The 27038-nt window shown below is 47.1% G+C and overlaps 2 protein-coding genes across 2 annotated transcripts in view; both read left to right on the forward strand.

The window, feature by feature from the left end:
* LOC114018784 (protein mono-ADP-ribosyltransferase TIPARP) overlaps nt 1-15284 on the forward strand; it is a 39876-nt gene extending 24592 nt beyond the window's left edge. Inside the window, exons 2-6 of the mRNA XM_043530567.1 lie at nt 8452-8800; nt 9259-9430; nt 11800-11987; nt 12075-12344; nt 13576-15284. Of these exons, the coding sequence (XP_043386502.1) occupies nt 8517-8800; nt 9259-9430; nt 11800-11987; nt 12075-12344; nt 13576-14020 (1359 nt within the window). The 5' untranslated portion in view covers nt 8452-8516 and the 3' untranslated portion in view covers nt 14021-15284. The remainder of the gene's footprint in view (nt 1-8451; nt 8801-9258; nt 9431-11799; nt 11988-12074; nt 12345-13575) is intronic.
* A 4403-nt stretch (nt 15285-19687) lies between these two features.
* LOC122463143 (zinc finger protein 32-like) lies at nt 19688-26941 on the forward strand. Its single transcript, XM_043530652.1, has 5 exons — nt 19688-19774; nt 20550-20628; nt 21880-22542; nt 23758-23832; nt 23911-26941. Exons 1-5 carry the CDS (start codon nt 19733-19735, stop codon nt 24240-24242), a joined length of 1191 nt encoding a protein of 396 aa, XP_043386587.1. The 5' UTR covers nt 19688-19732; the 3' UTR covers nt 24243-26941.
* Nucleotides 26942-27038: the final 97 nt, after the last annotated feature.

Consider the following 27038-nt stretch of genomic DNA (forward strand, 5'->3'; position numbering starts at 1 on the left):
CTAGTCCAGGGGAAGCAAGGCAAGTGGAAGGCTCGAGCTCCGCTGCACCCATCCGATGCGGAGGCCCCCCGGAAGACCAGGAAGGGAGGCACTGATACTGAGCCCTCCGCTATGCCCATGAGTGGGATCCATCCACTGGTGTCAGGAGAGGAAGACAAAATAACACTGGAAGGTAGGATCTCCCCTCCACGGGAGACCCTCCCCTCCGAGACCCCTGAGGAAGCCCCTTCTGCCCGAATATCACCCGAACCCCCCGCAAACCCTGAAGCGACCGTCGTAGCAGGCGCCAGAGGGGAGACCCCCAGGGTGGCAGAAGACAACCTCTCCTCCATGTATGAGGAGATTGAGGCCCTAGGTTTGACCCCGGTCACCCAGGGAGAGAATGACCTACTGCCGGCTGGCCTCGATCTGGGCAACCTCACCCCAGTCCTCCTTTCCCCATGCTCCCTCCCCCTAACCGCCTTCCCGGGCGGGCACCCTACAGAAGGTCGTCCACGACCTGATGCCGTGGCTGCCAAATCCACCACAGAGCCTGCGCCTAGCATCACTGGGAGCCCCCTCCCCCACCCCAACCCTCGAATCTGCTCGGGAGGTGCCACCTCTCAGCTGCTTGCCTCCCGAAGCCCAGAGCCTCGCCTTTGCCCGCACCCCCACCCCCGTCCCTGCCCAATCCACCTCCTCCTGCAATGCTATTGCTGCCCCTGGGGTTATTTCTTTCCCTTTTTTTGCGGATCCCCACAAGGAGCAGCCTTTGCATTTTTCTGCCGCGACCCATTAGGAGCTGCAATTTTCCCTCTGCCATCCCCTTCCACCCCAAGGCTTGAGACGGACCTAATAACTTTAGCCTGTCAGACGCCCCGTCGGTGGTCCGCACCCTGCCTCCCCGCCTCAGCGGACCACGAGGCTGCACCAAGAGCCCCACCAGGGAATAACCGGGAAATCGCAACCCCACCCCCCCCATGAGCTGCGAAAAGCGTTGCGGGAGTTTTTACAAGAACTGTGTCCTGGCCCCCTCAACAGGTACAGCTGGCTCTCCAGCTATGGGGGGACTTTGATCAAATCCTCCAGGCCACAAGGGCCCTTATAAAGGAGGGTAGAGGGAAAGGAAGGCACCGTGCCGCGGCCTACAGGCGGGCCCGCAGCTTCCGTGATGATTTACTCACTTACGGGATGGGTCACGGATTGTTGTGCGACCTGCCGGGGGCCGCAAACACCCCCGCCAACAAGGAACCCCCACCCCCCCAGCCCTCCACATGACGCCTCTCATTATCGCAACTTTGAACACCAGGGTCTGTAGGATGGCTCTCCGTAGGTCCCAGGTGCTCTCTTACCTTCGGGAAGGGGGGTACTCTGTGGTTTTCCTGCAGGAGACCCATACGGATCCGACCACCGAGGACAGCTGGCAGCTGGAGTAGGGGGACGGGGTCTACTTTAGCCACTTCACGATTCGACAAGCTGGAGTGGCGACCCTGTTCTCCCCCAACCTATGGCCCGAGGTGCTAGGGGTCACTGAGGCCATGCCAGGCCACCTGCTGCATCTCCGAGTCTGTATGGAAGGGCTTGTGGTCAACCTCGTTAACATCTATGCCCCGACAATGAGCCCGAAGCGGCCGCAATTCTATCAGCGGGTGTCCGACTTCCTCGGCACCCTAGATTCTCACGAGTGCCTAGTCCTGGGAGGGGACTTTAACACCACGCTCGAGGAGCAGGACCGCTCAGGGGCCGAGCTGAGCCCGGCCGCCACGAACATTCTCCGAGGACATCACTCCCTAGTGGATGTCTGGCGTGACCACCACCCAGATGACACTTCCACGTTCACCTTTGTCCGGCCCATCGGTCACACCACTCTCGTTTGGACCGTATTTATTTATCCCATTTCCATCTTTCATGAGCCCACTCCTCCAACATTTGGCTGGCCCCTTTCTCCGACCACCATCTAGCCACCATAACAGCCTCCCTCCGTGCAGAGAGGCCGGGGCCGGCCTATTGGCACTTTAACAACAGCCTGAGGGAGGATGAGGGCTTTGTGACGTCCTTCCGGGAGTTCTGGCTGGCCTGGCGAGAGCAGCGGCGTGCCTTTCTCTCGGCGCGGGGATGGTGGGATCTAGGGAAGGTGCGCGCCAAGCTCTTCTGCCGTGACTACACCCGGGGCACCAGCCGACGGAGAAATGCAGTGATAGAGCAGTTGGAACGGGAGGTCTTAGAGATGGAGAGGCGTCTGGCCACCAGCCCCGAGGACCCGTTTCTCTGTGGAGCGTGCCGGGAGAAGCGGGAGGAGCTCCGGGCCCTCGAGGACCATCGCGCCCGAGGTGCCTTTGTTCGATCCCACATCCGCCTCCTTCGGAAGATGGATCGCGGCTCCCGTTTCTTCTACGCCCTGGAGAAAACGAGGGGGGCCAAGAAACATGTCACCTGCCTTCTAGCAGAAGACAGCACCCCCCTCACAGATCTGGTGGAGATGTGTGGGAGGGCCCGTGACTTCTACACAAGCCTTTTCTCCCTGGATCCGACCGATCCTGACGCTTGCAGGGTGCTCTGGGAGGAACTCCCCATGGTCAGCGTGGGTGACCGAGACCGACTAGAGCTGCCTCTCACCCTGGCCAAGTTCTCAGAAGCCCTCCGTCGCATGCCCACCAATAAATCTCCGGGCATGGACAGGCTGACCGTGGAGTTCTACCGCGCATTCTGGGACATCCTTGGCCCAGACCTAGCCACTGTCTGGGCCGAGTCTTTGCAGGGCGGGGTCCTCCCTCTTTCATGCAGGCGAGCGGTGCTCGCCTTGTTGCCGAAGAAGGGAGACCTCTGCGATTTACGAAATTGGCATCCCGTCTCGCTCCTTAGCACGGACTACAAAATCGTAGTGAAAGCAATCTCGCTGCGGCTAGGGTCCGTGATGGCGGACGCGATCCACCAAGACCAGACCTACACTGTCCCGGGCCACAGCATTTTTGACAACCTATTTCTAGTCCGAGACCTTTTGGAACTCAGGCGTAGAGACGGTCTGTCGTTCGCCCTCCTGTCTCTTGACCAGGAGAAGGCATTCGATTGAGTGGACCATGGGTACCTCCTGGGCACTCTGCAGGCGTTTGGATTTGGACCTTAGTTTGTGAGTTTTCTCTGGGTGCTGTACGCTTCCGTGGAGTGTCTGGTTAGGCTCAACTGGACCCTGACCGAACCGGTCAGCTTCGGGCGAGGAGTACGGCAGGGGTGCCCCCTCTCGGACCAGCTGTACGCTCTGGCGATCGAGCCCTTCCTCTGTCTCCTCCGAAGGAGGTTGACAGGGTTGGTGCTGCAGGAGCCGGAGCTGCGGCTGGTCCTGTCAGCGTACGCCGATGACGTGCTCCTCGTGGTCCAGGACCTGGGCGACTTGGCGCGGGTGTAGGCTTGCCAGGCCATCTATTCGGCAGCCTCCTCCGCCCGAGTCAACTGGGTCAAGAGGTCTGGCTTGGCGGTAGGGGATTGGCAGCAGGTGAGCTCCCTCCCACCCACGCTTCAGACCATCCGGTGGAGCACGGGTCCGCTGCTCTACCTAGGTGTTTACCTTTCTGCCACGCACCCTTCTTCGACGGAGAACTGGTAAAATTTAGAAGGCGGGGTGACAGAGCGGCTCCGGAAATGGACGAGGCTACTCTGATGTCTCTCCCTCCGAGGGAGAGCGCTCGTGCTTAACCAACTAGTCCTGTCCATGCTCTGGTACCGGCTCAACACCCTGGTCCCGGCCCCGGGTTTCCTGACCAACCTCCGGACATCGATTCTAGATTTGTCATATTAATTTGTTGAAACCCTGGAAGGTACAGGAAAGCCTTTTCATCCACCCCAGGGAGGGAGAAGAGGATCTGGGGCCTCAACTCTCTAACCCAGCTGAAGGGTGGGGATAAAGGAGCTAATTTAGGAGAGAGACTTAAAATGGAACAGGTGGGTTTCTGGAAATAATCTAGTCTTTTTAATTAATGTTGAATTAAATAAACCCACTTCTGAAGAAAGGGACTGAAATTCTGCTGCTGTTGGGAGCCACATTGAGTGCCCTGGCTGGTGAATTGGGCCCCACTGTCTTACAGACTCTGTCATCTTGCTCCTCCTACAGCAGCTCCCCCTTTGGATGGCCCTGAACACTTCAAATGCTTGTAGATGTTTTATCTTTTCTTTGTTTAGTCCACTGACACATAAAGTCAACATTTACCCAATAGAATGAAATGGAATTTCAGTAAACAAGAGAATGACTAGGTACAAATTAGGTGCAAAATTCTTCTTTGTTGTATTGACTTTTCTCCAGAGAGGCAGACTTTCGATGGGGGCTGCTATCCCATAACTGATGAGGCAGAATTAGGATGGACTAGGTGTTCCATGATAAACCATTCTGAATATCTAGTCATAATATGGCAATTGTTTAATTTGGATAATCAAGGGAAATTCCATGAAATTAATACATTTTGAGAATGCATTACCTTTTTGCTTTTTCAGATAAGTGAGTTTTACAGGTAACTGAGTCTTGCTTAATCAAGATTTGATGGTGTTTAGTTCTGTTCAACTTTCTTTAAAAGAAATCTAAGGACCAAGTGGGTAAGAGGACTATAGAGTATAAGGGTTATGGCCCTCCCCTACCCCATAGCATGAATTAACATACTTAGGGACTGATATCTTTCTTGTGTGCCTTGCCTTTCTTATCTCATATTTGGAGGGAAATATGGCATGCAACACCGATTAATTAACATCGAAAATGGACTGTTGTTCACGTGTCCGTGTCTCAGCTTCAGTTATGGTTCATGGTGGGAGCTGTCACACTGGCGCACGAGTGGAGCTTCACATCATTTTGTGAATTAACATTGAGGACTTAAGAAAAGAGAGAAATAATGAGTGTCCATGTGCAGTGGCTCTTGTCAATGATACCAATGGAGGATTTTGATTGGCCCTTTTCCTGTGTTCTTCTAGGAGAAGCATCTTGACCAATAAGTGCAAAAGGCTCCCTCCATGTCACTCTTCTGTCATTCAGTAACAAAGCATGATGTATCCTTGGGGTTTGATCATGTGAAGTCCCTTGGAGACAGGGTTGTGTTTAATAAAGTTATTTTGAACGACTTACTTCTGCGAAGAGCAAATGAAATTGTAATGTAGGTACTTTCTGCTTCATTAATGAAATTCACACCAATAGCAAACTGTCTGGACTGTGGCTGAGGGCAATATGATTAAAATGCGTCAAAAATAGGAAAAAAAGTAGCTAGAAACTTTGGGCATAGTTGAAAGTGTGTTCTGTCTCGCGTTTCACAACAGTTTGACTTTTTGCATGTTCTGATTTTTTTCCCTCAGAATATTTTTCTCAGCAAAATTGTTCAGCTTTGAATTGGGATACTTTCAAAAATGAAAGCTTTGATTTTGATATAATCTCACCATGTGTCTGAGCTGACCCAATCAAAACTGGCATTTCAATAAAAACAAAACAAAGTGTGGGAAAAATACTTTGAAGAACAAGCAACAGGTTACACTTTTTATTTAAAGTTTGCTTTGAATTTTTAAAATGTAATATTTCAAAAGAATATTTGAAAAAAAATAACTTTGATATTTTATATAAAAAATCTTTTGCTCAAAAAATTCTGACTATCTTTAAACGTGACTTGTTTTTCTTTCTTTTTTGTTTATAACTTCACTTGGTGAAAATATTAATTTAATTCTTTGGTGTTGTCTGTCTTTTAAAACAACTACAAAAAAACTAGAATGTTCAGAAGAGATTTCACATGCCTGTAGTTAATGTCTTCATTTTACTGTTTGCCTTGATACAAGATAAACTTCCTCATTGCACTATTTGCCTAGATATAAGATGAAGGGATAGATTTTCAAAGGATTATATGATATTTTGATCCTAGCCTACTTCCCATTGACTTCCAATGGGAATTAGGCACCTAAATATGTTTACACATCCTGCAGAAGTGAGCCTCCCATCCTGGCCTGTCAGACTTGGATTAGGGGGCAATAGCTGTGTAGACATTGCTTTGACTTTGCAGGTCAGGCTGGAACTCTGAAGCCTAGGGATGGAGTGGGCTGTCGACCCGGCCTGGGAGGCTCACTTCTGTGTGTTGTCTAGACATACCCTAAGTCTGCCTTTGAAAATCTATCCTAAACATCTTCATTTTGCTGTCTGGGGGAATTTGCGAAGAAAGCTGTTCTGTGATCGCTTTAAAATACATTCCTCTAAAAAATCCACTCTTATTTGTAATTACATTCTAAACAAATAATATTTTTATACCAATATAATTATTTTTTGTCATGATCTGATGCTCTCAGCACCTCTGATACTCAATACTGGGTCAGCTCTGGCCTGCTTATAGTATCTCTCAAGCCTGGAGGAAGGAAGATGGACACCTTCAATGGGAGTGGGCAGGGTGGAGACTCCAGCACTGTCGGGGGAAGATGCGTTGGCACTCCAGTGGTAAGAGGGGGAAATTCTAGCCACCAGGGATAGTGGCTGTTACTGTGGAAAAACAGTAGGTGAACCCATCTGCTATGTGGTAAAACACAGGGAAATGAATCCTGTTGGGAGAGCAATGGGAATATGAGTTAGAATGACACCTAGGTGAACAGACTCCCAGTGGGGTAGTTCATATGTGCATATGCATTGTTATATTGCTGTCTGCAGGATTGTAGCCATGTTGGTCCCAGGACATTAGAAAGACAAGGTGGGTGAAGTAATATCTTTTATAGGACCACCTTCTGTTGGAGAGAGAGACAAGCTTTCAATCTTACACAGAGCTCTTCTTTAAGTCTGAAGAAGCTCTTCGTAAGCTCAAAATCTTGTCTCTTTCAGCAACAGAAGTTGTCCCAAGAAAATATATTACCTCACCCACCTTGTCTCTCTTGTTATATTGCTGTCATTCCCAAAAGACCCGATTGGGATTAGGGACCTTTTGTGGGAGGTGCTGTGAAAGCACATAGGAAGACAGTCCCTGCTGCAAGGAGCTTACAACAAAGTTGCAGGAGTGCCACTGAGGAAGGATTGAGTGAGTTGGAGGGAAACAGGTTGACTCTTGGATAGGGGCTTTGCCGGTCACTGTATGCAGAGGGGTGGCATGAGACACAGGGCTGGTCTACACCCAGCTGTACAAACTGGGTTGACAAGTATCCCTGGCCTGGGGACGAGCATGGAATGCCAGGGCTGACTGTTCAACTGCCATGAGGGTTTAACGCCTGGTTTATTCCAGAGGCAGAGATAGGAGGGGGCTGAGCCCTGGGTTGGTCTCCCAAACCAGCTCGCCCCAGGAGTTAGTGAGGAGGATCAAAGAATCTCAGAGAGGGACTGGAGACCGACTAAATTAACTTCTCCCACCCCCACTGCCCTGAACTGAATTTCCCACTTACTCTCAGAAACATGGGAGTGGGGGTGGGGATGGGGATAGGGGATGTCAGGCCAGGGTAGAGCTTGGATCCCACTGCGATAGGTAAAGCTCAGGAGAGGATGATCCCATGAGAAGAGCAGTGTTTGTTTGTAGGGCACGAAGCCCTGGGAAGGGGCTCTGTAACAGGTGTATGGGTGTTGAGGACTAGGATCCAGATTCTGGTCCCCACCCTAACCACTGTATGCCCTTAAGGCTGTGTATAGGGGCTGTGATGGACGAGGGAGCATTCTCCTAGTGCAGGCTCTGGTGTAGGGGCTGTGTTGGAAGTGGGAGGGGTGGGAGGATTTTGGGCTCCAGGATTGTTGGGGTAAATGATAGCAGCTGCTAGGATTCCTCTACTTTGTGCTGAGGGCTATTCCATTCCCTATAACTATGCTTTCTGTAAACAACACCTCTCCGGAGGCACAGCCCAGAATCTAGACCTAGGGATCCGGAAACAGAGCGGCTTCATGCCTCCAGGAGTTGGATTCCTGCAAAAGTCTGGAATCTACTTCCCCCTAGAGAAAGTGAGAAGAAGAAACTAGAGACAGACACTACACATAAATCTGAACAGGAACCTCTAGATGGCGGGAAAGTCTAGAGAGAGCAAGTACAAGAGAATCAGAGGAGTATCTTACTCCCCTTTACTGCACCAGCTGCTGGTTTTATTCTGACAGGAGATGATGGCTATGTGAGGAAGGGCAAGGAGGGGATATCCCTGAGACTCACATAGTAGGAAAGGTTTGCCATTGGGGAGAAAGTCCTGGGGACATGGGCTACAGCTGGGGAGGGCAGCAAATGCAAAAGACAAGTGCCCAGTTATTGGGGGATCTGCCCCAGATCCTCAAAGTTATTTACGTGCCTAAGTCCCATTGATTTCAATGGCAGTTGATTTCAATGGCATCTAAATACCTTTGAAGATGAGGTCCAATGTGCCTGCATTGAGAAGCACTAAAGAAAGTTGTCCTGTGTAGGAAGCTCTGCATTCAGGGCAGTTTCCTGCCTCACTACATTTCCCCATTTTTCTCCCAGGAGTTGGGTTCCTCCAAAGAACTGAACTTCTCTTTACATCTCCACTTCCCTTAAGATCTCAGAGCTTCTTCAGCCAGTGGGAAACCAGTTCCTAAGAACACAAACAGCATTGTCTTCTCAATGGATTTACAGAATAAGAGGAAATCTCCAGAGCACCTAGCCAGTGAAGATGGGGCCCAGCTCCATATCCATCAGGCAGACGGGATCAGAATTTGTGACCACTTCCTCCTAGGAAACTGTCCTGAAGGAGCTGGCTGCCCACTCCACCACACTCGCTATCCCTACCACTGGCAGTTAAGGCGGAGTGACAACAAGGCCTGGCAGAGTTTGAGTGACTCAGCTCAGCGGCACCTGGAAAATCTTTACTGCAATGTTAACAAAAGTCATGCTAATTTTTTGGACAAGTAAGTGATAGAAAAATTCCAGCCCCAGCATTTCCCAGCAGGAGATGCTATAAAGAACAGCACAAGAGAACTAACTGCAGTGAGGTCACTTCAGCATAGGTCCTAGCCTTGTACAGTAGGAGACAAGGAAAGCAATGGGGCAGATGTTCTGGTTGTTCTAGCACAGGTTGTCTTCCCTTACTGGAGGAACTCTAGGGAACGGCGAAGGGGCTCCAGCTGTGGCGAGCTCCCTCCCAGCTATGCTCCAATACTAGCCACTCTCAGCTGGAGGTGCTGAACAGAATGGTAGCACTGGCTGTGAGGAGTACATAGTTTCTCCAGTCCCAGTCTCTCCCAGTGGAGGGCATTATAGGGGATGGTAGAGGAGTACTGCCTTAGGGAGATCACCGCGACCGCAGGCTCACTCTCCCAGCGGTACACATGCTTGTAACTATTTATTTATTTATTTTTCCTCATAGCAATAATTCTTCTGGGAAACTTGCCCTGACTTCCTTGGAAGTGATAACCTCTGAGACCTATGACAAAGCGAGGCGTCTTTCCAACACCTGTGATCCACAGCAGAACCCCCATTTCCCCACACAGTGGGCAGTGTTTTGGAAAAATGGTGATAAATGGATAAAATACAAGGAGGTGAGGGAAAGAGGATGAGGCCTCACGGTATGATGTTCTGGCTAGTGTCTTTCATGCGAGCTGTCTCTTCAAATAATGCTTCACTGCGATAAATGCAATTACACAGGGTCAGTGAGGGGGGTAACTGCAGAAAGGCTCATCCAGCCACCAGGAGCTGCAGAAGAGAAAACTGTTGTGTTGACTCTAATGTGAGACTGAAGAGGCCAAGAGTTCGTAGCATACACATAAAGAAGTTAGATAAAAGCATAAATACTCTTGCTGGAAGGTTGCAATCAAACACTACTTTATTTTTTAGAATTCAGAATGATAACAAAAAATAACCCCAGACAGAGAGACACAAAGCTGTCCTTCTACAGACTGGCTGCTGCTAGACCTAGACTGCATGCACCCCTACAAAGCCCCATAGCCAGGGGCTGGGCAGACATTGCCTTCAGTTCCCCTCCCCTCCTTTGGTAGATCAAAGGGCTGCCCAAGCAGACCCTGCCTCTTCAGTGGGGGGTGGGAGGATGGGCAGGAAAGCCAAGACCCAGGCGGCCACTTCCTTCTCCTTCCCTTTACCCTTCAGCAGCTGTAACAGTTGTAGAGTGCTTATCCCATGTGTCCCACTTACACCTGGACTAGCACGTAAATGGTGCGAAGGTGGGCTGTTCCCAGCCTCTGCTACCCCCACAGCTGCTGCTTATCAATCTCTGGGAGTGCCTGCTTGCCTCCTCCCTCTCTTCTGGCTGAGTATCAGGGGAGGAGTCCTGGTCCTGACCTTATTAATGCAGGATATTGAGGGTGAGGAGTGCTTGATGCTGTCCTCTCCTACCTCCTGCTGTTGTTTTGGGGGAAGAAGAAAGGGGCTGGTACAGGCACCTCCTTCTCCAGAGCTGCTGAGGAGTTTCTCACTGTGGACTCTTCCTGAGGGATTCCTAAGGGGGCTCTTTCTCAGAGTCCAGGGACTGGGTTTACGTTAGCTAGTGGAGGAGAGCTTCCAGAAGCCTCTAAATCTTCCCTCCCACAATTACTTTTAAATCATATTTATATTGGGTATTTCTAACTATGGCCTCACTCTTTTCAAAGCAAGGGTCAGGGGTACAACAACCCTCTCACTGTAGAGAGGGTGACTGGAAGCGTTGACAGCAGACAGAAGAGAGCAGTGGGCTGAGAACTAAGGCTTGTGGGATTCCGGGCACAAGGGGCCATGGCACAAAGGGGTAGCTGTCATCAGTGAGAGAGCAAGAGCACAGCTCCATGGATAGGAGTGGAACCATGACAGGCGGGAACCAGAGATGTCTGCATAGCTATGAACACTGTTCAGGAGAATACAGCTCTACAATGTTAAATGTTGCTCTGACAATACGGCTGATGAAAGCATACGCAGCAGAAATTAGGGTGTTTTGGAGGGTGGGTAGGTTTTTTTGCTGCCTAGAGAGGAGTTGCTCTTCTGCTCTAGCCAGAGGGAAACCCAGATAAAAAACAGGCAAAGATGTTCTTGAGTAAGGCCATGTCTACACTACAGAGCTTACAGCTGCACCATTGCAACTGCGCTGCTGTAAGGTCTCTTGTGTAGCTGCTCTATGCCAATAGGCGAGAGCTTTCCCGTCAACAAAATTAAACCATCCCCAATGAGTGGGGGGTAGCTATGCCGGTGAAACTTATATCGCGCGGGGGATGCTTTTTTCACACCCCTGAGCGACATAAGTTTTGCCAATATAAATTGTAGTGTAGACATGGCTGAAGAGATGGTTGGAGAGATGAGTGCAGATTTCTTCAGCAGTTTGCTGAGAAAGGGAAGGTTAGAGACAGGGCAGAGGTTGGAGTGCGAGGGCCAAGAGAGTGTTGTGTAAGTCTTGGTCTATGCCTAAAACATAGGTTGACTTAGTTACATCACCCAGGAGGTGTTAAAAATACACCCCCCCTGAGAGACTTAGTGAAGCCAGCCTAAGCCCTGGTGTAGACACCAGTAGGTTGACAGACCAATTCTGCTGTCAAGGGGGTGGATTTACTACAGTGACAGAAAACCCCTTCTTTGCTATAACAAGTGTCTACACTGCAGAGGGGTTACTGCAGCCCTTGTAGTGTAGACTACCCTAAGAAGGGGATGGATGAAGACAGATTTGAAAGTGTTGGGGAAATTAGCAAAAGCAAAGGAATGATGATAATAGGAGAGAGCCATGACTAAAGGAGAAGCAAGTGGGTGAAGAGAGACTGAGCATCCATATGCAGAATGACTGCCCTCAAGCACCCAGAAAGCGTGCGGTGGCATTTCTCCAATGAAAGGCTAGAGTGCTATTGAGGGAGCATTGTGGAGGTACACTTGATTTTTTCCTTTATCCTGTTTATCCTAACATCATATCTCCACCTCTTATTCTCTCTGTGCTCAGCCCATCTGCAGTGATCTCCTCTCTGCCTTTGAGGAGGACAAGGAATTCCACAACTTCGAGCTCTGGGGCAAGCACTACAGCGTGGATTTGAAGAGGTTTGTGCAACATAACATGGAACGGGGATACGTTCGCCACATCCAGCGCCGGCCTTCCTACCGATCACTCCTCGATATGATGCCATACCTGCAGTACGTGACTCTACTGGCAACAATGTTCCTACAGGCATTTCAACAGCATGTGGGAAAATAAATGTTCCCTTCTTGTTATCTCCTTAGGATGATCCCAAGTAAAGCCAGTATACCCTCCTGTCCTACTCCTGACATCCCTGGGGAAGATCCCATGGATGGTTACTATGGTCCATACCCCGCTGCTTGGATTCCACAGCCATCTGTTGATCAGGCTTTTCTGCAAATGGAGGTGATGCCATCAGAAGCTGCATACCGCTCAACTTGTGTTCTCTTCCACCAGTCTCTTCCGGAGGATGAGGTCCTGGTGCTGGCAATTTATAGGATCCGGAACGAAGATCTCTGGCAAAGATATACCAAGTAAAAAGAGAAGTGGATGTTGTTAGAGACAACAGCCTCGGAGTGTGAATTGCAGTGCTAGTGCTCAGGGTTAAGCATCCCACCATCCTCAGAGGTTGGAAATATGAATGTGGAGCTATAGGGTGTGGCTCCTACACACAGAGGCAGGGACTGTGAATGCCAATGCCAGCAAAGGATAGGAGTGTGAATCCCAGTGCTAGTGCCACAAAACCCATTGTGTTAATAGAGAGTTCCAGCCTCCTAGATACTTACGTGGTCCCCATCACCACAGTATTTGAGCACCTCACTATTTTTAATGTATTGACCCTCACAACATCCCTGTGAGGCAGCCAAGTGCTATTATTCACATTTTATAGATGTGGAACTGAGGCCCTGATCCACAAAGATATTTAGGTTTCTTAGCTTCCACTGATTTCAGTGGAAGTTAGAGGCCTAAATACCTTTGTGGATCTTGGCCTAAACCATTTCCCCAACATCATACAGGAAGTATGTGGCTGAGCAAGTCCAGTCTGAGACTAGCACCTTAAGCACTGGATCATCTTTCTTTCCTTGTGAATAGGAATACTGTTGTCAGTCCTCTAGTCTTTGGTTCCTGCTATGCTCAGAGACTGACAGCAAAAATCTTACTACTATTGCCCTGAAGTGTGGGTGCCAGTGCACTAAAGCAAACATATTTGTTCGTTAATAGGTACTTCCTTGTGCATTGGTTGGTTGCTTCATCTACACCAGAGTGTGCTTATCTGTGCACTGGGTGAATCCTAGTGCCTTGTTGTAGGTACAAATGTGCATATTGATTTGGTGAGTGAACAGTTGTGCATTATGGGGTGGTGCACTCATCTATGAGTGTGTATTGTTGCATGTATCCATCCATGATGGCTTAATTAGCGTGTTAAGGCATGGATTTTGTGGGTAGATGTTTATTTGAGCACTTCTGAGCTCTCAGGTTTCAGAGTGGTAGCCGTGTTAGTCTGTATCAGCAAAAACAACGAGGAGTCCTTGAGGCACCTTAGAGACTAACAAATTTATTTGGGCATAAGCTTCTGTGGGAGAGCAAGAGACTGAACCCTAGCTCCCTGGAATTCAAGACTGTGCTACTTATCTTTTGCATAAGTAAGAGTTGAAGCATGGGTGGGAGGGATTACTCTTCCTGGTCTCCCTGTGAACCTTCAGCATCATCCTGTCAGGGCAGAGACTCTAACCTTCTTCTGTTTCTTCTTTGCTCCCAATTCAGCCGGAAAAAATTCATGACTTGGGGAAGAACAAAGCTTGAGAAACAACATCTGGAGAAGCACCTCTTCTTTGGAACCTCAGCCAGAAATGTGGAGCCCATTTGCAAAACAAACTTCAGCCAGTTCCTCCCGGAACAGCACAGCCCTATCTTTGGCCAGGGCATTTATTTCTCATTGAGAGCAGATTATTCAAACAGATACTCCCGTGCAAAGAAAGGTGGGATGCGCTACATGTTCCTGGCCAAGGTTTTGGTGGGCAAGACTGTGGCTGGGAGAGCACATTACCGCCGGCCCCCAGAACAGAAGCCTGGTGGGCAACTCTATGACTCATGTGTCAATAGTGTGAGCAAGCCCCAGGTGTATGTGGCCTTTGACAACTTCCAGTGCTACCCCTACTTTCTTATCCACTACAAGCTCCTCTCTGACCCTGTGGTGCTGTACAGCTGATGACACAAGGAAGAGGGGCTTCTCTGCTCTCTCTGAATCATCCACATAATGACTTCTACCATCAGAGCATGAAGAGGGTTGGTTTTAGCCCTTCACATTCCTTTGACCTATGCTCCTTGTAAAGGATTCTACAAACTGTTCCTGGGCATACAGAGAGTGCTGGCTGCAAGTACATGTAGGCTGGGATTTTGAAAGGTGCCTAAAGGAATTAGACACCCAACTCCGATTGAATTAGAATGGAAATTTGGCACCTGCCTCCCATTCAAATTCACTGAGAGTTGTATACCCCACTCTTAGAGTGGGATTTTCAGAGGAGATCTTAATCCTTTCAATATATGGAAAAACATACCCTACTAATTTCCACAGCATTCCTCTACCACCTCCTTGTATTCTCATTGATGATCCCCTCTATTCTTTCCCACAATCCACATTTACCCACCTCTGACTTTACCCTGGTCACCTCCAATTCATTTCACCATCCATTTAAATAAGAATGGCTGTGTAAGATGTCCCCTCTAGATTCCACTAAAAAACTGTTTTGTATATTGGCCAGAAGGAGGCACTGTTGCATGAAATGAAGCCATTCTTTCTCATCCTGATCTCTGGAGGGTCTTGTGGACCATGATGTGTTCCTCAAGTACATTAAAAATGCCACCCTTCTGTTTTTGTGAAATATCAACACCTTCCTCTCTCTAAAAACACTCCTCCCCATGTGAGTTATCTGTCAATAATGACTGTTCAGTGCAGCCTGCTCTTAGTATAAATGTTGGGGGTGGGATTGCTAAATTTTTTTATATTAAATACTTGTTTAAATTATTGTTACTATAATGGCTTTATTTGTTGGTAAGGGGTTTTCTTGAATTATTAAAACTAGAGATGTGTTAATAGTTAATTTAAAAAATGTGTGTGTGTCAAATTAACTTCTGTATCTGATGGGGGGAGTCCACAGATTTGGACTTGTCAGAGTTTCTAGTGGGTCAGGACTTGCTCCAGGCAAAAGTGTTTCACACCATCTCCCCCTTGCTGCTGGAAAACCTCCCTGGTTCTCTTGCACTGGCCCCTCCTACCTGATCCATAAATCCGCTAGAAAGCAGCTGGTTTCAAGCACCTCTTCAAGCAATTTTTGGCACCTACACTGTTTTAGCAAGAAGCTGGGGGAGGTAGGAACTGTCCATTTTTTTGTGGGTTCACCTGTTTGCCACCTCATTGAAATAGCCTCCCTCTAGAGTTTATTCATTCAATCAGGGCCAGATTCTGATACCCTTTACTCATAGTATGAACCTTATTCTATCACTTCAGTGGGATTAAGGCAAGTAATGACCATTGTGATCACCTTGTCTGATCTCCTGCATAACACAGGCCATAGGAATTCCCTGAACTAATTGCTTCTTCAACGCCAATAGCTGTGGTTGAACTAAAGCATATATCTTAGAAAAAACACCCAATCTTGATTTAAAAATGGTCAGTGATGGAGAATCCACCACAACTCTTGGTTACTTGTTCCAATGGTTAATTACACTCAGCATTAAAAAAATTGCACCTTATTTCCTGTCTGAATTTATCTAGCTTCCACTTCCAGCCTTTGGATCTTGCCATACATTTGTCTGAGGAACTGAAGAGCCTTCTTTTACCATGTAGGTACTCACAGACAGTGATCACGGACCCCCCCCCCTTTTTTTTTTTTTTTGATAAATAAATAGATTGAACTCCTTGGGCTAGATTCACAAAGAAATGTAGGCATGGCAATGTTCAGCATTGCCACACCTAACTGTTAGGCACCTAGAAAATCATTGCAATTTACGAGGCTTGAGTTAAGTGCCTAGGCTCCCTATACAATGAATGCAGAGAGAAAGCCACCTCTGAATGGGATTCACAAAAACCAGCGTGCTAGATAGTTTCTTGCCTAAAATAGCTAGTGGGAGCTGCCAAGGTGAAGGGTGTGTGCTCAGCCCCACCCTTCTCTCTGAGAGGTGCACCTAAATCCTGGCTGTAGGGACTGCCTCCCTCTGCTTGGGATTCTCAGCTGCAAACCCTCTCTTGGTGTTAAGAATCTACGCTGTTTTTGCAAGGAGCTGGGGGAGGAGAAGTATCTCTCTCATAACTTTTACTCTAATGGTTAGAGTATTCACCTGGATGTGGGGGAGCCCTGATTCAAGATCCTCCTTCTGAGGGGAAGAAGAGATTTGCTACCTGAGCGGTGAGGGGTATGAGATATTCTTATGTGAGGCTTCCTCAGTGTCTCCTGCTGAAGCTGTTCCACTTTGGAGTAAAAATGAAAGAATCAGTGGGCCAAAGAGATTGATGCTGAAGCCCACTGGTTAGCACACTCACTTGGGAAGTAGCAGCGCCATGCTCCAGTCCTCCTGCTCCAATGACATAAAAATTTTTTTTATCCAAATACTATTGTCTCCTATTGTGCGTGCTTCACACACAGTTTCTCTCACATGCAGCCCAGCTCTGGTTTCAGTGTAGAAGCCACAGTGCAGGTGGATGGAGTGAATGCATGAAGTGGTTGGGTGGCTCCAAAGGCAGGAATACTGGGATGGTTTTAGTATGGAGAATATTTCCCAGTTACTGTTCTAGAAAAGTTTTCTAAATAAAACAAGTCTGTTTAAAATGAGAAATTGACTCCAGGACAGTTTCTCTGTATTTGTCTGTAGGAATTTAAAGGAATGCTAATCAAGGACAGGCCCCCAGCCTTGCAGCAGGAGGACAAGGAGCTGTGAAGCAAAGCACAATTGTTGTGTTGTGGGTGCCAGCAATACAACACATACAAGTGTGTACTATAAATGGAAAGAAGCCAGCATCATGCACTAGTAAGAGGGCAGCCCCAAGTACAACATAAACAAAACTATCATGATGACTATTAACGTTAACAGTTAACTTGGGGGGGGGAGGTTTAAAATAAACAAAAACAAAGGTGTAAAAATTAACCCATTTCCCATCTTAAGCTGCTTCCTCCTCCTATAAAGGAGGGCAAACCATTCCCCTCTACTTCCCTGAGCAGCCTGCCTGTAGACTGCATCCTCTATTTGAGGAAGCCCTTCTCTTCCTCCAGGTACTGGGTATGACGGCACTTTTGGGCCTCCCCCACCTTTTTGCAGGCAGTGACAGCCTACTCTTGCAGTACATGGGCCTGTGACTGCAGCTCCTCCCTCTATTGCCCCATAGAGGAGAGTAGCTCCATAGTCTGCTCTCTCACAACTTCCAGATGCAGCTGTGCCTGGCCCACTCAGTGAGGACAAGGCCTGGGTGAGGCATTGGGGCTGCATCTGGGGGTGCAGAGGAGTGGGGGCTGAGGAGCCAGCCTGATATTGGGGTGGGTGGCAGATACTAAAGGGATGGCAATTCCAGGATGGGGCCTATGGGGCCTCTCCAAGCACTTTTGACTGCTTCCTTCAGAGATGGAACAATAGGGCACAGGTCCTGGACTGCCCCCACCCCAAGTCAGGTAGGTGGGGTGCTTAGTGGTGGAGTCAGGCAGCCACATTTGGCTGCCCAGACACCACTAAGACATACTCCCAAAAATTGGAGTATCTCCTTCTGGACTGGTAAGGGAGGGTGCATCCAGTCTCTTTGCCTCCCCACTCCCTCCTCCTCATCTGCCATCCTAGGAAGTATTTTATTTGTGAGCTATGAGTACTACTCACTCTTTCTCACCATCATCTTACCACTCTGATTGATGCATTAAAAATTGAATTCCAAGTGGCTGCTGCTGGACTTCCTGTCAGGTCAGAACTTTTCCTTTAGAAAATATTGAAATGTTTTGTCAATAAGGTCATCATAATGTTTCCGAATCAACATATTTTGCAAGATTTCATTCTGCAAAAAATGTTGAGATTTTGACTTTTCATCCCAATTTGTGACAAAAACAAATGTCAGAATTTCCTGGGGAACGGAAATTCCATTTGAAGACCAGCTCTAGTTTCTAGGCCTCATGGTTGCAAAGAAAAGTTGGAAAATGTGACCCAAGTGCACCGTAAATGCTCAGAAACCAGATGGCAAATAAAAAGAACCCCACATGTATTTATTTTAAGATCTCATGATTTTTAAGCCAGACTCATCACTTTTGGGGCATAAGAAATGATTTTTGAATGCTTAGGGTTGACAAGACTGGGAAGAGGTAAATGTGATGCCCAAGCATGATGGTAAGGGATGAACATCTCAATTCAGTACAGCAGAAACATTAGGTAGAGCTAGTTCCCTCTTATTCATATATTTTCCCTACCTGCTGATACAGTAGCTGCTGGTTGGTGTCACAAGGACTAAGGCAGATCACTTTCTAAGTAGCCATAGTTCTGTGGATGAAACACCCTGGTTCGGTGACTCCAGGGGAAAAGTCTCTCATTCTTTCTATTTTGCTAGCTCTGGCACATATTTTTGCAACACGCAGGAGACGTGACTGAGGAACCACAGGAAACTTGCTGGCCAGTACAGACTGTATGAAAGGGAACCAGTCTCACCTCAGACTATATCCCTCTCTTATTTTTGAGCCCATGTTTCAAGTGGACTCCTGCCTCCATTTCTCACAGCACTATCACACATCCTTAACTAGCTCTGACTACAGAGCAACTGAGATCTCTCTGTGTCTGCCATTCCCACTACAAGGCCCCAATGTAGTTGGCATTGTGTGCACCAGTATCCCCCCAGCACAGATATATTTATAATAAAGAGATTATCTGAATTAGGGCAGGGGTTCTCAAACTTCATTGCACCACACCCCCACTTCTGACCAGAAGAATTACTACACAACCCCAGCAGAGGGGACCAAGTCCTGAGCCTGCCCAAGCCCTGCCGCCCCAGGTGGTGGGGCCAAAGCCAAAGCCCCAGCACCCTAGGCAGGGGGACTAAAATCCCAGGGGCTTCAGCCCCAGGCAGGGGACCTAAAATCCCAGGGGCTTCAGCCCAAGGCAGGGGACCTGAAATCTGAGCTCTGCTGCCCAGGGCTTAAGCCCTCAGGCTTCAGCTTCAGGCAGTGGGGCTCAGGCTTTGGCCCCAGGAAGTCTAAGCTAGCCCTGGTGATCCCTTTAAAATGGGGTCATGACCCACTTTGGAGTCTCAACCTACAGTTTGAGAACTGCTGAATTAGGGTAATGCCTATAAACCCCAAACAAGGATCAGGGCTCTACTAGGCTATATGCTGCACAGAGAGATACCAAACAAAAGAGCCCGTGCCCCAGAAAGCTTACAGAATGAGGGTCAGACAGGCCACATAAGGTGGACAAAACAGACAAATGGCATTGGGGAAAGCAGGAGGATGAGATAACAGAATGAAAAGGTTAGCATTGAAACTGAAGTCTCTGCAAGTGTCTTAAAGTGGATCATCCTCTCTTCCCTGCAGACATCTTGGTAAAGCTTCCCTGCTCTTCTCATTCTCCAGAGGGGGCGGCGGCAGCAGCAACAACAACAACAACAGTGCAGTACAGTAGCACTACTGTCTGCTGCTCCCACATGAAGACTACCAACTCTTTACATATATGCCTGTAAGAAGGGGGTCCCCCACACGCACTCTGCCCTAGCAAACACTTCCACCATCTCCCCAGGGCCCTCAGCCTTTGCTGCAGTCACCCTTTTGGCCTGCGGCAGTGGGAGGAGCCAGTCCCACCCTGACCCTGTCAGCCAATCACTACCCTCAGCACCTTCTTCAATAAAAGCCTCACAGGGGGTATAGAGAAGAGCCCAGGGGAAGAAGAGGGAGGGGAAAGTTGGAGCATGAGCTACAGCTTAAGCACCAGCCTCTCTGGGCCTTATCAAGTGAGCCTGGCCTGAATGTAGGGTACTGTGGTTGGATGGGGAAACTCAGGCACGGGGGTGTGTAGGGAGGGGTAGTGTTCTGGAGGAAACTGAAGGAAGGGAGAGGTGCTAGCAGTGCAATGTGGAGAATTTGAGGGAGTGGGAGGGGGCACTAAGGCCAGAGGGTAGGTTAATACAGTATTGGGGGTGGGATTCCCTGTTGCCAACACTAAGAGCTTGTTGGCACTAGGGAAGTGGTTGAGATTGAGCTATGGAGTGTTAGCTAACCCTGATCTTTTCTCTAAGACAGCGGTTCTCAAACTATGGGTTAGGACCCCAAAGTGGCTTCAACCCTGGGAATCAGGGTCAGGTTACAGGCCCCCTGCCTGGGACTGAAGCCTTTGGGCTTCAGCTTTAGTCTACCCTGCCCTGGGTGGTGGGGCTTGGGCTTTTGCCCCCCTGGGTGGGGCTCAGCTCAGGTGGGATCAGGTTTCAGTCCCTTCTCCTGGGGGTTGTGTAGTAAGTTTTGTTGCCAGAAGGGGGTTGCAGTGCAATGAAGTTTGAGAACCCCTGCCTTAGGATAAACTCTCTTCTCCTGCTCTTAGCTGTAAGATCACTAAACTGAGGCTCTTTCCACAAAACTCTGGGCTCCCTGGCTAACTGCTCAGCAGTGTGGGATTGACAAATTCTCCCCCATTATCTTAACATAACCTGTTACCACTGCTGGGTTGCATTGCATCTGTTTTCTTTCCCACTAAATAAGGTTTCAAACTCCAGATCCCTTCTCTTCTTCTAGATGGAGCTGGGGGAAGAGCCTATGGCCTCTGGACTCCAGGACTCCAGAAAAAGTATGATCCAAGGAGACTCCTGTACAGGTGAGGAGTAACTTATAGCAGTTAAGTGACCCACCATAAGTGAACTTAAAAAGCTGGGATATCAGCACAGGTGTTGTGAGCTCTAAAGTCTGTCTTCTCTCATCTGTTTGCAGTCTGCCATGCCACAGCCTGTGTTAGGCACCCTAACCCTGAGCTCTCTGTGATGCAGAGTGCTGCTTTTTGCCCTGGGGTTCTTCCACTTTTCAAAAACAGGAAAACAAAATCCACCTGAAATGAGCGAAAACAGAAGCCAGAATTTCTCTCTTTTTCAGCTTTATCTTCCTCTCCACCGCCACAAGTGGGAGGACAGCAAAAGTTAGGGGATCTGAGCAGGTGAACTGGGACTTTCATCTGAAGTATCTCTTACCACTTAAAGGCATTTTGGGGGAGGAGGGGCTGTGAAGGCTACCTGGGTCCTGCTGCACTGTCAGGGTTGTGAGGGCGATTGGTCACTGCAGAGACACAGTCTCTGCAGATCCCTGTAGCTGTTGGGGTTTTGGGGGAAGTCTTCCTATTCCTATAATAATGAGTCAAATTGCTCCTTCCTCCCACTGGAGAGACGTGCCAAGGGACGTTGTGGTGTTTTTAGCCCCCTACATGTGTAACTCCAACATAGGGAATGAGCTAGCTCTTCACTAATGCATTGAATGGCAGTAACTGAATCCATTTGCCTGTTAGCCTCACTCAGGAAAGCTTTCTCTTAAACATACATGATTGTAAATCAGAAGGAAGCTCAGGTCCCTAGTGTGAGGGAGAGGAAACCTCATTTTTAAAGCAGGCAAACTGCAGGGAGGTGCTCTCATTCTCTATTAAATGGGCAGGGGTGGAGGGCATGTGGGCTGAGAGAAGAAGTGGTTAAAATGAGATAGTTGGGAGGGGTCATTTGTTTGAACCCATTCCTTTCTCTTCCTGCTTTGCAACAGGATTTATGTGGGCAAAGAGCTTGGCTTAATCTGCCCTGCTCTGAGAGGTGGAAATTCTCAAGAGAGGGGAGAGAGTCTCATCTGTTCATCTTTCTTCCCTCACTCTTTCTCCCACTTCTCCATCACCTCTTTCCTTCTGTCCTCTTGTCCCCCTCTTCTCACTTCCCCCTTCCCTTTGGGAAAGGGTTTGGTGGGATTTGATTTTTGGATTTAAGGCCTCAGGAACAGTCACTAATTAGAGAGAGATGCTTTGCAAGTACCAGTCCAAGGCTTTATTTCTCCCGAGGGCAGGGAATGAATCATGTCGGAACTCCCATTTTTATTCCAGCAAGCGATAGCACTATGAGTGAAAATGAGGAGGAGAAACCTAATCAGGAAGATCTTGAGCAAGATGAATTATTGCAACCATCTGAAGCCCAGAGTCCTGGCTGGGGGAAAGCCAGGCCAGAAAGGCAGCAGAGGAAGAGATGCACTAAATCCACTCATCAAGCAAGAGGGTCTAAGAAACTAAAAGTCACCCTTAATCAACAGAAACTCCCCAGGGAAGAGAGTCCCTACATATGTACAGAATGTGGGAAAAGCTTCAAGGGGAGCTCAACCTTCTTAAACCATCTGAAAATTCACACAGGAGAAAAGCCCTTTGAATGTACCAAGTGTGGGAAAAGCTTCAGCAGGAAGGCAAACCTTGTGGTACATGAGAGAATCCATACAGGAGAGAGACCCTATAAATGTAAAGAATGTGAGAAAAGCTTTGGTCGGAGCTCGAATCTAATTGCACACCGTAAAACCCACATGAAAAAGAAATCGTATGCTTGTGCTGTATGTAGCAAAGGCTTCACTTGCAGCTCAACCCTTGTCCAGCATCAGAAAATCCACACGGAAGAGAAACCTTACAAATGTACTGAATGCAGGAAGAGCTTCCGTCTGAGCTCAAACTTCCTTAAACATCAGAAAGTCCATGTTAGAGAGACATCCAGTGAATGTGCAACAGGTAACTTAATTGCTTAGGTTAATCTGTATTGGCTTTATTCCCAATGGACAGGAAGTCTCGTACACAGTCCTGTGGCCTCCATTGGATTCTAAACACTTGGCCTGGCCTACCACACTCTCTGGGTTTTGTGTATATCTGACATGTCCAACAGAGACTCACTTAAGTAAATGCATCCATAATATCAAAGCTCTGTCTAAGAATTTAACTTCCCTTAAACTAAGCATGTGAAACTCCTAATCCATAGATAATGGAATTACCTAGCCAGCCCTCCCAACATAAACAGTGAAGATTACAAATTTCAGGAATATGAAATTTTTAATGATAAAAAAATTAAAGCTTTTTATACAAAATAAGTCCTCCTCTCCAAAAAGGCACAACCTCACTTCCCCTTTGCATCTTGTCATTAAGAAGAAATAGTTTCCCCCTCATTAGATAACAAAGGAACATCACATCAGTTTAATACTGATCCTACTTATAAATGGAATCAATTTCTTTTTTATGGAATAGTAATACTTACTCTGTAGTTGTATAAAAGACCCGCAGTTGCAACAAGGGGGCCCATGTTCCAGGACACACAAGAAGGCATATTGCTCTCAGAATTCATAGATTCAGTCTGGTACTGAGTTAGATTTTTGTCTGTCTGATTTGAAGTGAATCAGACAAGTGGCTCAAGAATCGCAATAACCAAAAATGTGTTTACTAGACTTTGGGAAATCTAGCTTTTGCCACTTGGTTGGGCCCTCCCACCAGTGGGCCTTCCTGCCCCCAAAGGGGGCAGGGGGAAGGAACCACTTTACTGGACCGCTATAGCTGCAAGAAAGTGAGTACACAGGGCTAAAGATTAGTTGGTTACAGTCAAATCTGAAAAGCTTTTAACTCTAAGTAGGAATTCATTATAGATAGTTAGCTCTGATAAGCTTAACATAGGTTACCAAATGATACTGGGGACGTGTGTGTGTTTTTAAAAAGGGCCTGACATTCAGCTGGCTTGCACTGTTGGTAGTCACCTTCACTTTTGTAAAATGAGTGAAATATGCTTCCTTCCAGTCTGGAGCCAGGCACTGGAGAACTAGTGCCAAGAGCTCATCCTTGTGGATATAGGTGATCCTGTATTTACAGTTCTGCCTTATGATGCTTATCACATAATTCATGCTAAATGTAAATTCTTTTTACACTTAAAATGTTTAACATACTATTTTCATTCCAATTCTATAGTATGTCATGAGGACCAACAAAGTGGTGGCGTAGAGCAAGTAGCTATGGACCAGTCAAGACTCTTACTTGAAGAATGTAAGTATAAAAAGGGTTTCTTAAATACCATGCATAACACTTTAAATTGTAGAAATTAATACTCTTATCTTCACACAGTGAGGAGAATGAGGGACAACATGGATATGCTGCTTCTGAATCAGCAAAGTCAGCTACAGGTCCTGCAAGAGATTCAGAAACAGCTGAATGTCCTCCTCCCGGGCAATGATCTCATTAATTCAAATGTGTACAGCTTGGGACTTCTGTTGGGACAGCAGGCAGCTGCTATGGCCTCTTTGCCTTTCCCCCTTCTTCTTAACCCCAGTAACCTTCTCCCAGAAAATGCCCGGCCTTTTTCCTCTCAGATTTCATCCCAGTCATCTACTTCTGAAATTCTCGCTACCACACAACCTCCAATCTCTCAGCTTCCTGCTGCTCCAACAACTGCCTGATCCATCCTCCTTACTGTAAACATAGCAAACAAAATGTTTATATGTGCACCTGTCATTCTGATTTACCCTGTCTGAGGCAAACATGGCTTTTATATTGTATAGTTACAGTTGAAAGACCTTTAAAGTACTATAGCCCTGACCCTGCTCTTAATCTCTGAGGCATCCTTTACTGAGATGCAGTCAGTGAACATAAGAGATAAAATAATCACACATTTGCTTACTGTAGTAAGTGGTTTTAATACCAAGGATGGATTTGACCCAGGCAGCCTCTATTAACAAAGATGTTCTTCATGGAGATGCAGCTAAATAGAGCACCCTTATCTGAGGTGCTCTTAGCTGATGTGTCCCCAACTGTATGAGGTGTATTTAAGTGGCCCTTGTCTGAGATGTCTTTAAAATGCACCTTGTTGATGCACTCTTAATTTCAGCTTGCTACTCCTAAAGCATCCTTGATACTTGTGCTCTTAAATGAGGTGAATTTAACTGAGGGTTCTTAAATGTCTCTAAGCAAGGGGCTCAGAATGGAGCTCTCCTTGACACACGTAACTAAGGCTTCCTTAATTTAGGTGGGTTTAAATAAAGTGACCTGAACAGATTACCACTTAACTAAGCATCTCTACGGGCTGGCCTCTCTGATAAAGCTATACATTTTGGTGCTGTTTCTTACTCCCCAAGACTTCTCCATGAGAAAAGGCTTATAAACCTGCATTAGTTTTAATATAGCGCTTTGGTTTGTGTTTTTAAAATGTTACCATGGTTACAGTTAATCTATTCTTTAAATATCCCACATTTTCCTGTATGGAAAATATGGTGCTTGTTAGTGTTTAAGTAGGTATTTAAATTTCTTTGATCTAGTTAATTAGGGTCTAGATGGTGGCATTTAATCACAGCCCCTGAGTCAGTCTCACAAGGCAAAGAGGCACAGATTTGCAGGGAGAGCAGGCTCAGTCCCACCTTTAAGGCAGTTTTCCAGTGCCCTTCGAAGTCAGCAGGAGTTGCCTCAGGCCCTAAGAGGGTACAGAAAACAGTCTGGTCATACCCCTCACCACCCTGTTGCAAAGGTTAGTACCAGCACTGACACTAGACTGAAGCATTCCTGAGTATAAGGATTCCCTTTGTGTCAGACCCCCATCTGAATGGCTATGGGGATAAAGAATCCCTTTACCCTTATGGGCCTGTGAACATGCAAAGTGGGATCTAGCCCTTCCTCTTTTTATTTATTTTTTTATATTGTTTTAAAGGTGTGTTAAAATGGCACTTCTTCACCTATCACTGTTTATTTTATAGGGCTAGATTTGACTCCCTTACTCATGTTGAAGAGCACCTCGCCCCAGCCGTGGTTGCACGGGTGCTACTCAGTGTGAGTAACGGCATCCGAATCTAGTCCATAGATACCTACAATTGTGCTTAGCAACATAAATGTGTTATCTTTGAATTATAAGCACAAGTTGGTTGTGACTGCACATTGATTTAAGAGAGTCCACCCAAACCTATTTCTTTAGAGTAAGTCCATTCTTTACTGACCTCAGTTAAATAAATTTAAGCCACTTCTACATGAGAGTGCAGAATATGGGTTTGCATCAGCTTTACTAAATCTTGTGTGTAAACAAGGCCTTAGTAAAAGCTTATGTCAATGGAATGTTGTCAACAGTCCATCTTTCATGAGTTGAGCATATTCCATTGTAAGTGTGTAAAGCTGAATTTTATGGCTCTATACTGTGCCTCTGGTTGCAGTTTGCATAGTGATTCTGACACTTGTTTGTCTTTTGCTTTTAAAAGAAAATTGTTTTTTAATAATGGTTCTCACTTCAGTGTTTTTTAAATTTCTTCAAAAGTAGGGAATTAAAATGTTGCATTTTCTTAAAGTAGGTAACTCTAAATCTGTCTGTGCAGTGCTTTTTCTGTCTCTTTTGTGGCCAACAAGGGAGATAAAGTGTGCTTGTGAATCAATTGCTTTACTGGGGTTTGGGTATGCCACTTAAGGATCATGCTGCATGAAAAGGAGTCTGTTTTCAGTAGCAAGGGCATCATTTCATGGCTGCTGAATTCACTACTTGCTCTCCCGTTGAGGGAGAGTTGGGCTCAAATATCTTTTCTTTCATTGTTTAAAAAGAAAATATGGTTCTGATGTTCTGTTCTAGCAGAGATATGGTTAGACAAGGGAAGCAGGGAGACAATGGAAGTTATATGAAGCCTCCTGTGCAAGGGCATATTCCCAGTGGCCAAATGCACCAGCTTTTTGGCCCCTACCTACCAGCCAAGTAAAGAGGCTGTATTGGACCTGATGATCAGGCCCTCTGCTTCTAGCCCTCAGAGTTGTGGAAAAAACTAAAATTGAGTGCAGACTGACATAGCATTGCCTTCTCAAGTCTGCAGGCAGCTTGAAATGATAGCTCAGAGGTGGCGACTGTATTTTTATCCCTGCTTTTGATTTTAGCAGGAATACCCAGCTCCTGTACTTATCCCACAATTCTGAACTACCCCCTCCCCACCCATTGCCAAAAGTCTCTTATTGAGTTGCCAAAAATCTCCAGCTTCCCCCTGCTCTAACAGGTTACATGAGTTATAAAAACGCTGCAGTGAATCCAAAGCTGAAAGGGTAGGGACAATCAAAATTTTATTTTAAAAATGAATGTACAGCACTGACTGAATTCTGTACCTACTTCAATAAACACCTCCTCCAATTTTATAATTCCAAATGAAATGACTACAGAATTTCCAGATGTCCCAGAACCCAGGGACCTTGCTATAAAAATTATTTCCAGCTTGTGTCAACATCCACAGGGTCTTCTCTAT

Source organism: Chelonia mydas, chromosome 1 (genome assembly GCF_015237465.2).
Source record: "Chelonia mydas isolate rCheMyd1 chromosome 1, rCheMyd1.pri.v2, whole genome shotgun sequence".
Classification (NCBI taxonomy): Eukaryota; Metazoa; Chordata; order Testudines; family Cheloniidae; genus Chelonia; species Chelonia mydas.

Bases quoted from the DNA above. Each gene is read 5' to 3' on its own strand.
- LOC122463143 (XM_043530652.1), top strand. From the start codon at position 19,733: ATGAGCTACAGCTTAAGCACCAGCCTCTCTGGGCCTTATCAA. The intron at 19,775-20,549 runs GTGAGCCTGGCC...CTCTTCTTCTAG, and splicing joins GCCTCTCTGGGCCTTATCAA to ATGGAGCTGGGGGAAGAGCC. The intron at 22,543-23,757 runs GTAACTTAATTG...CCAATTCTATAG, and splicing joins ATCCAGTGAATGTGCAACAG to TATGTCATGAGGACCAACAA.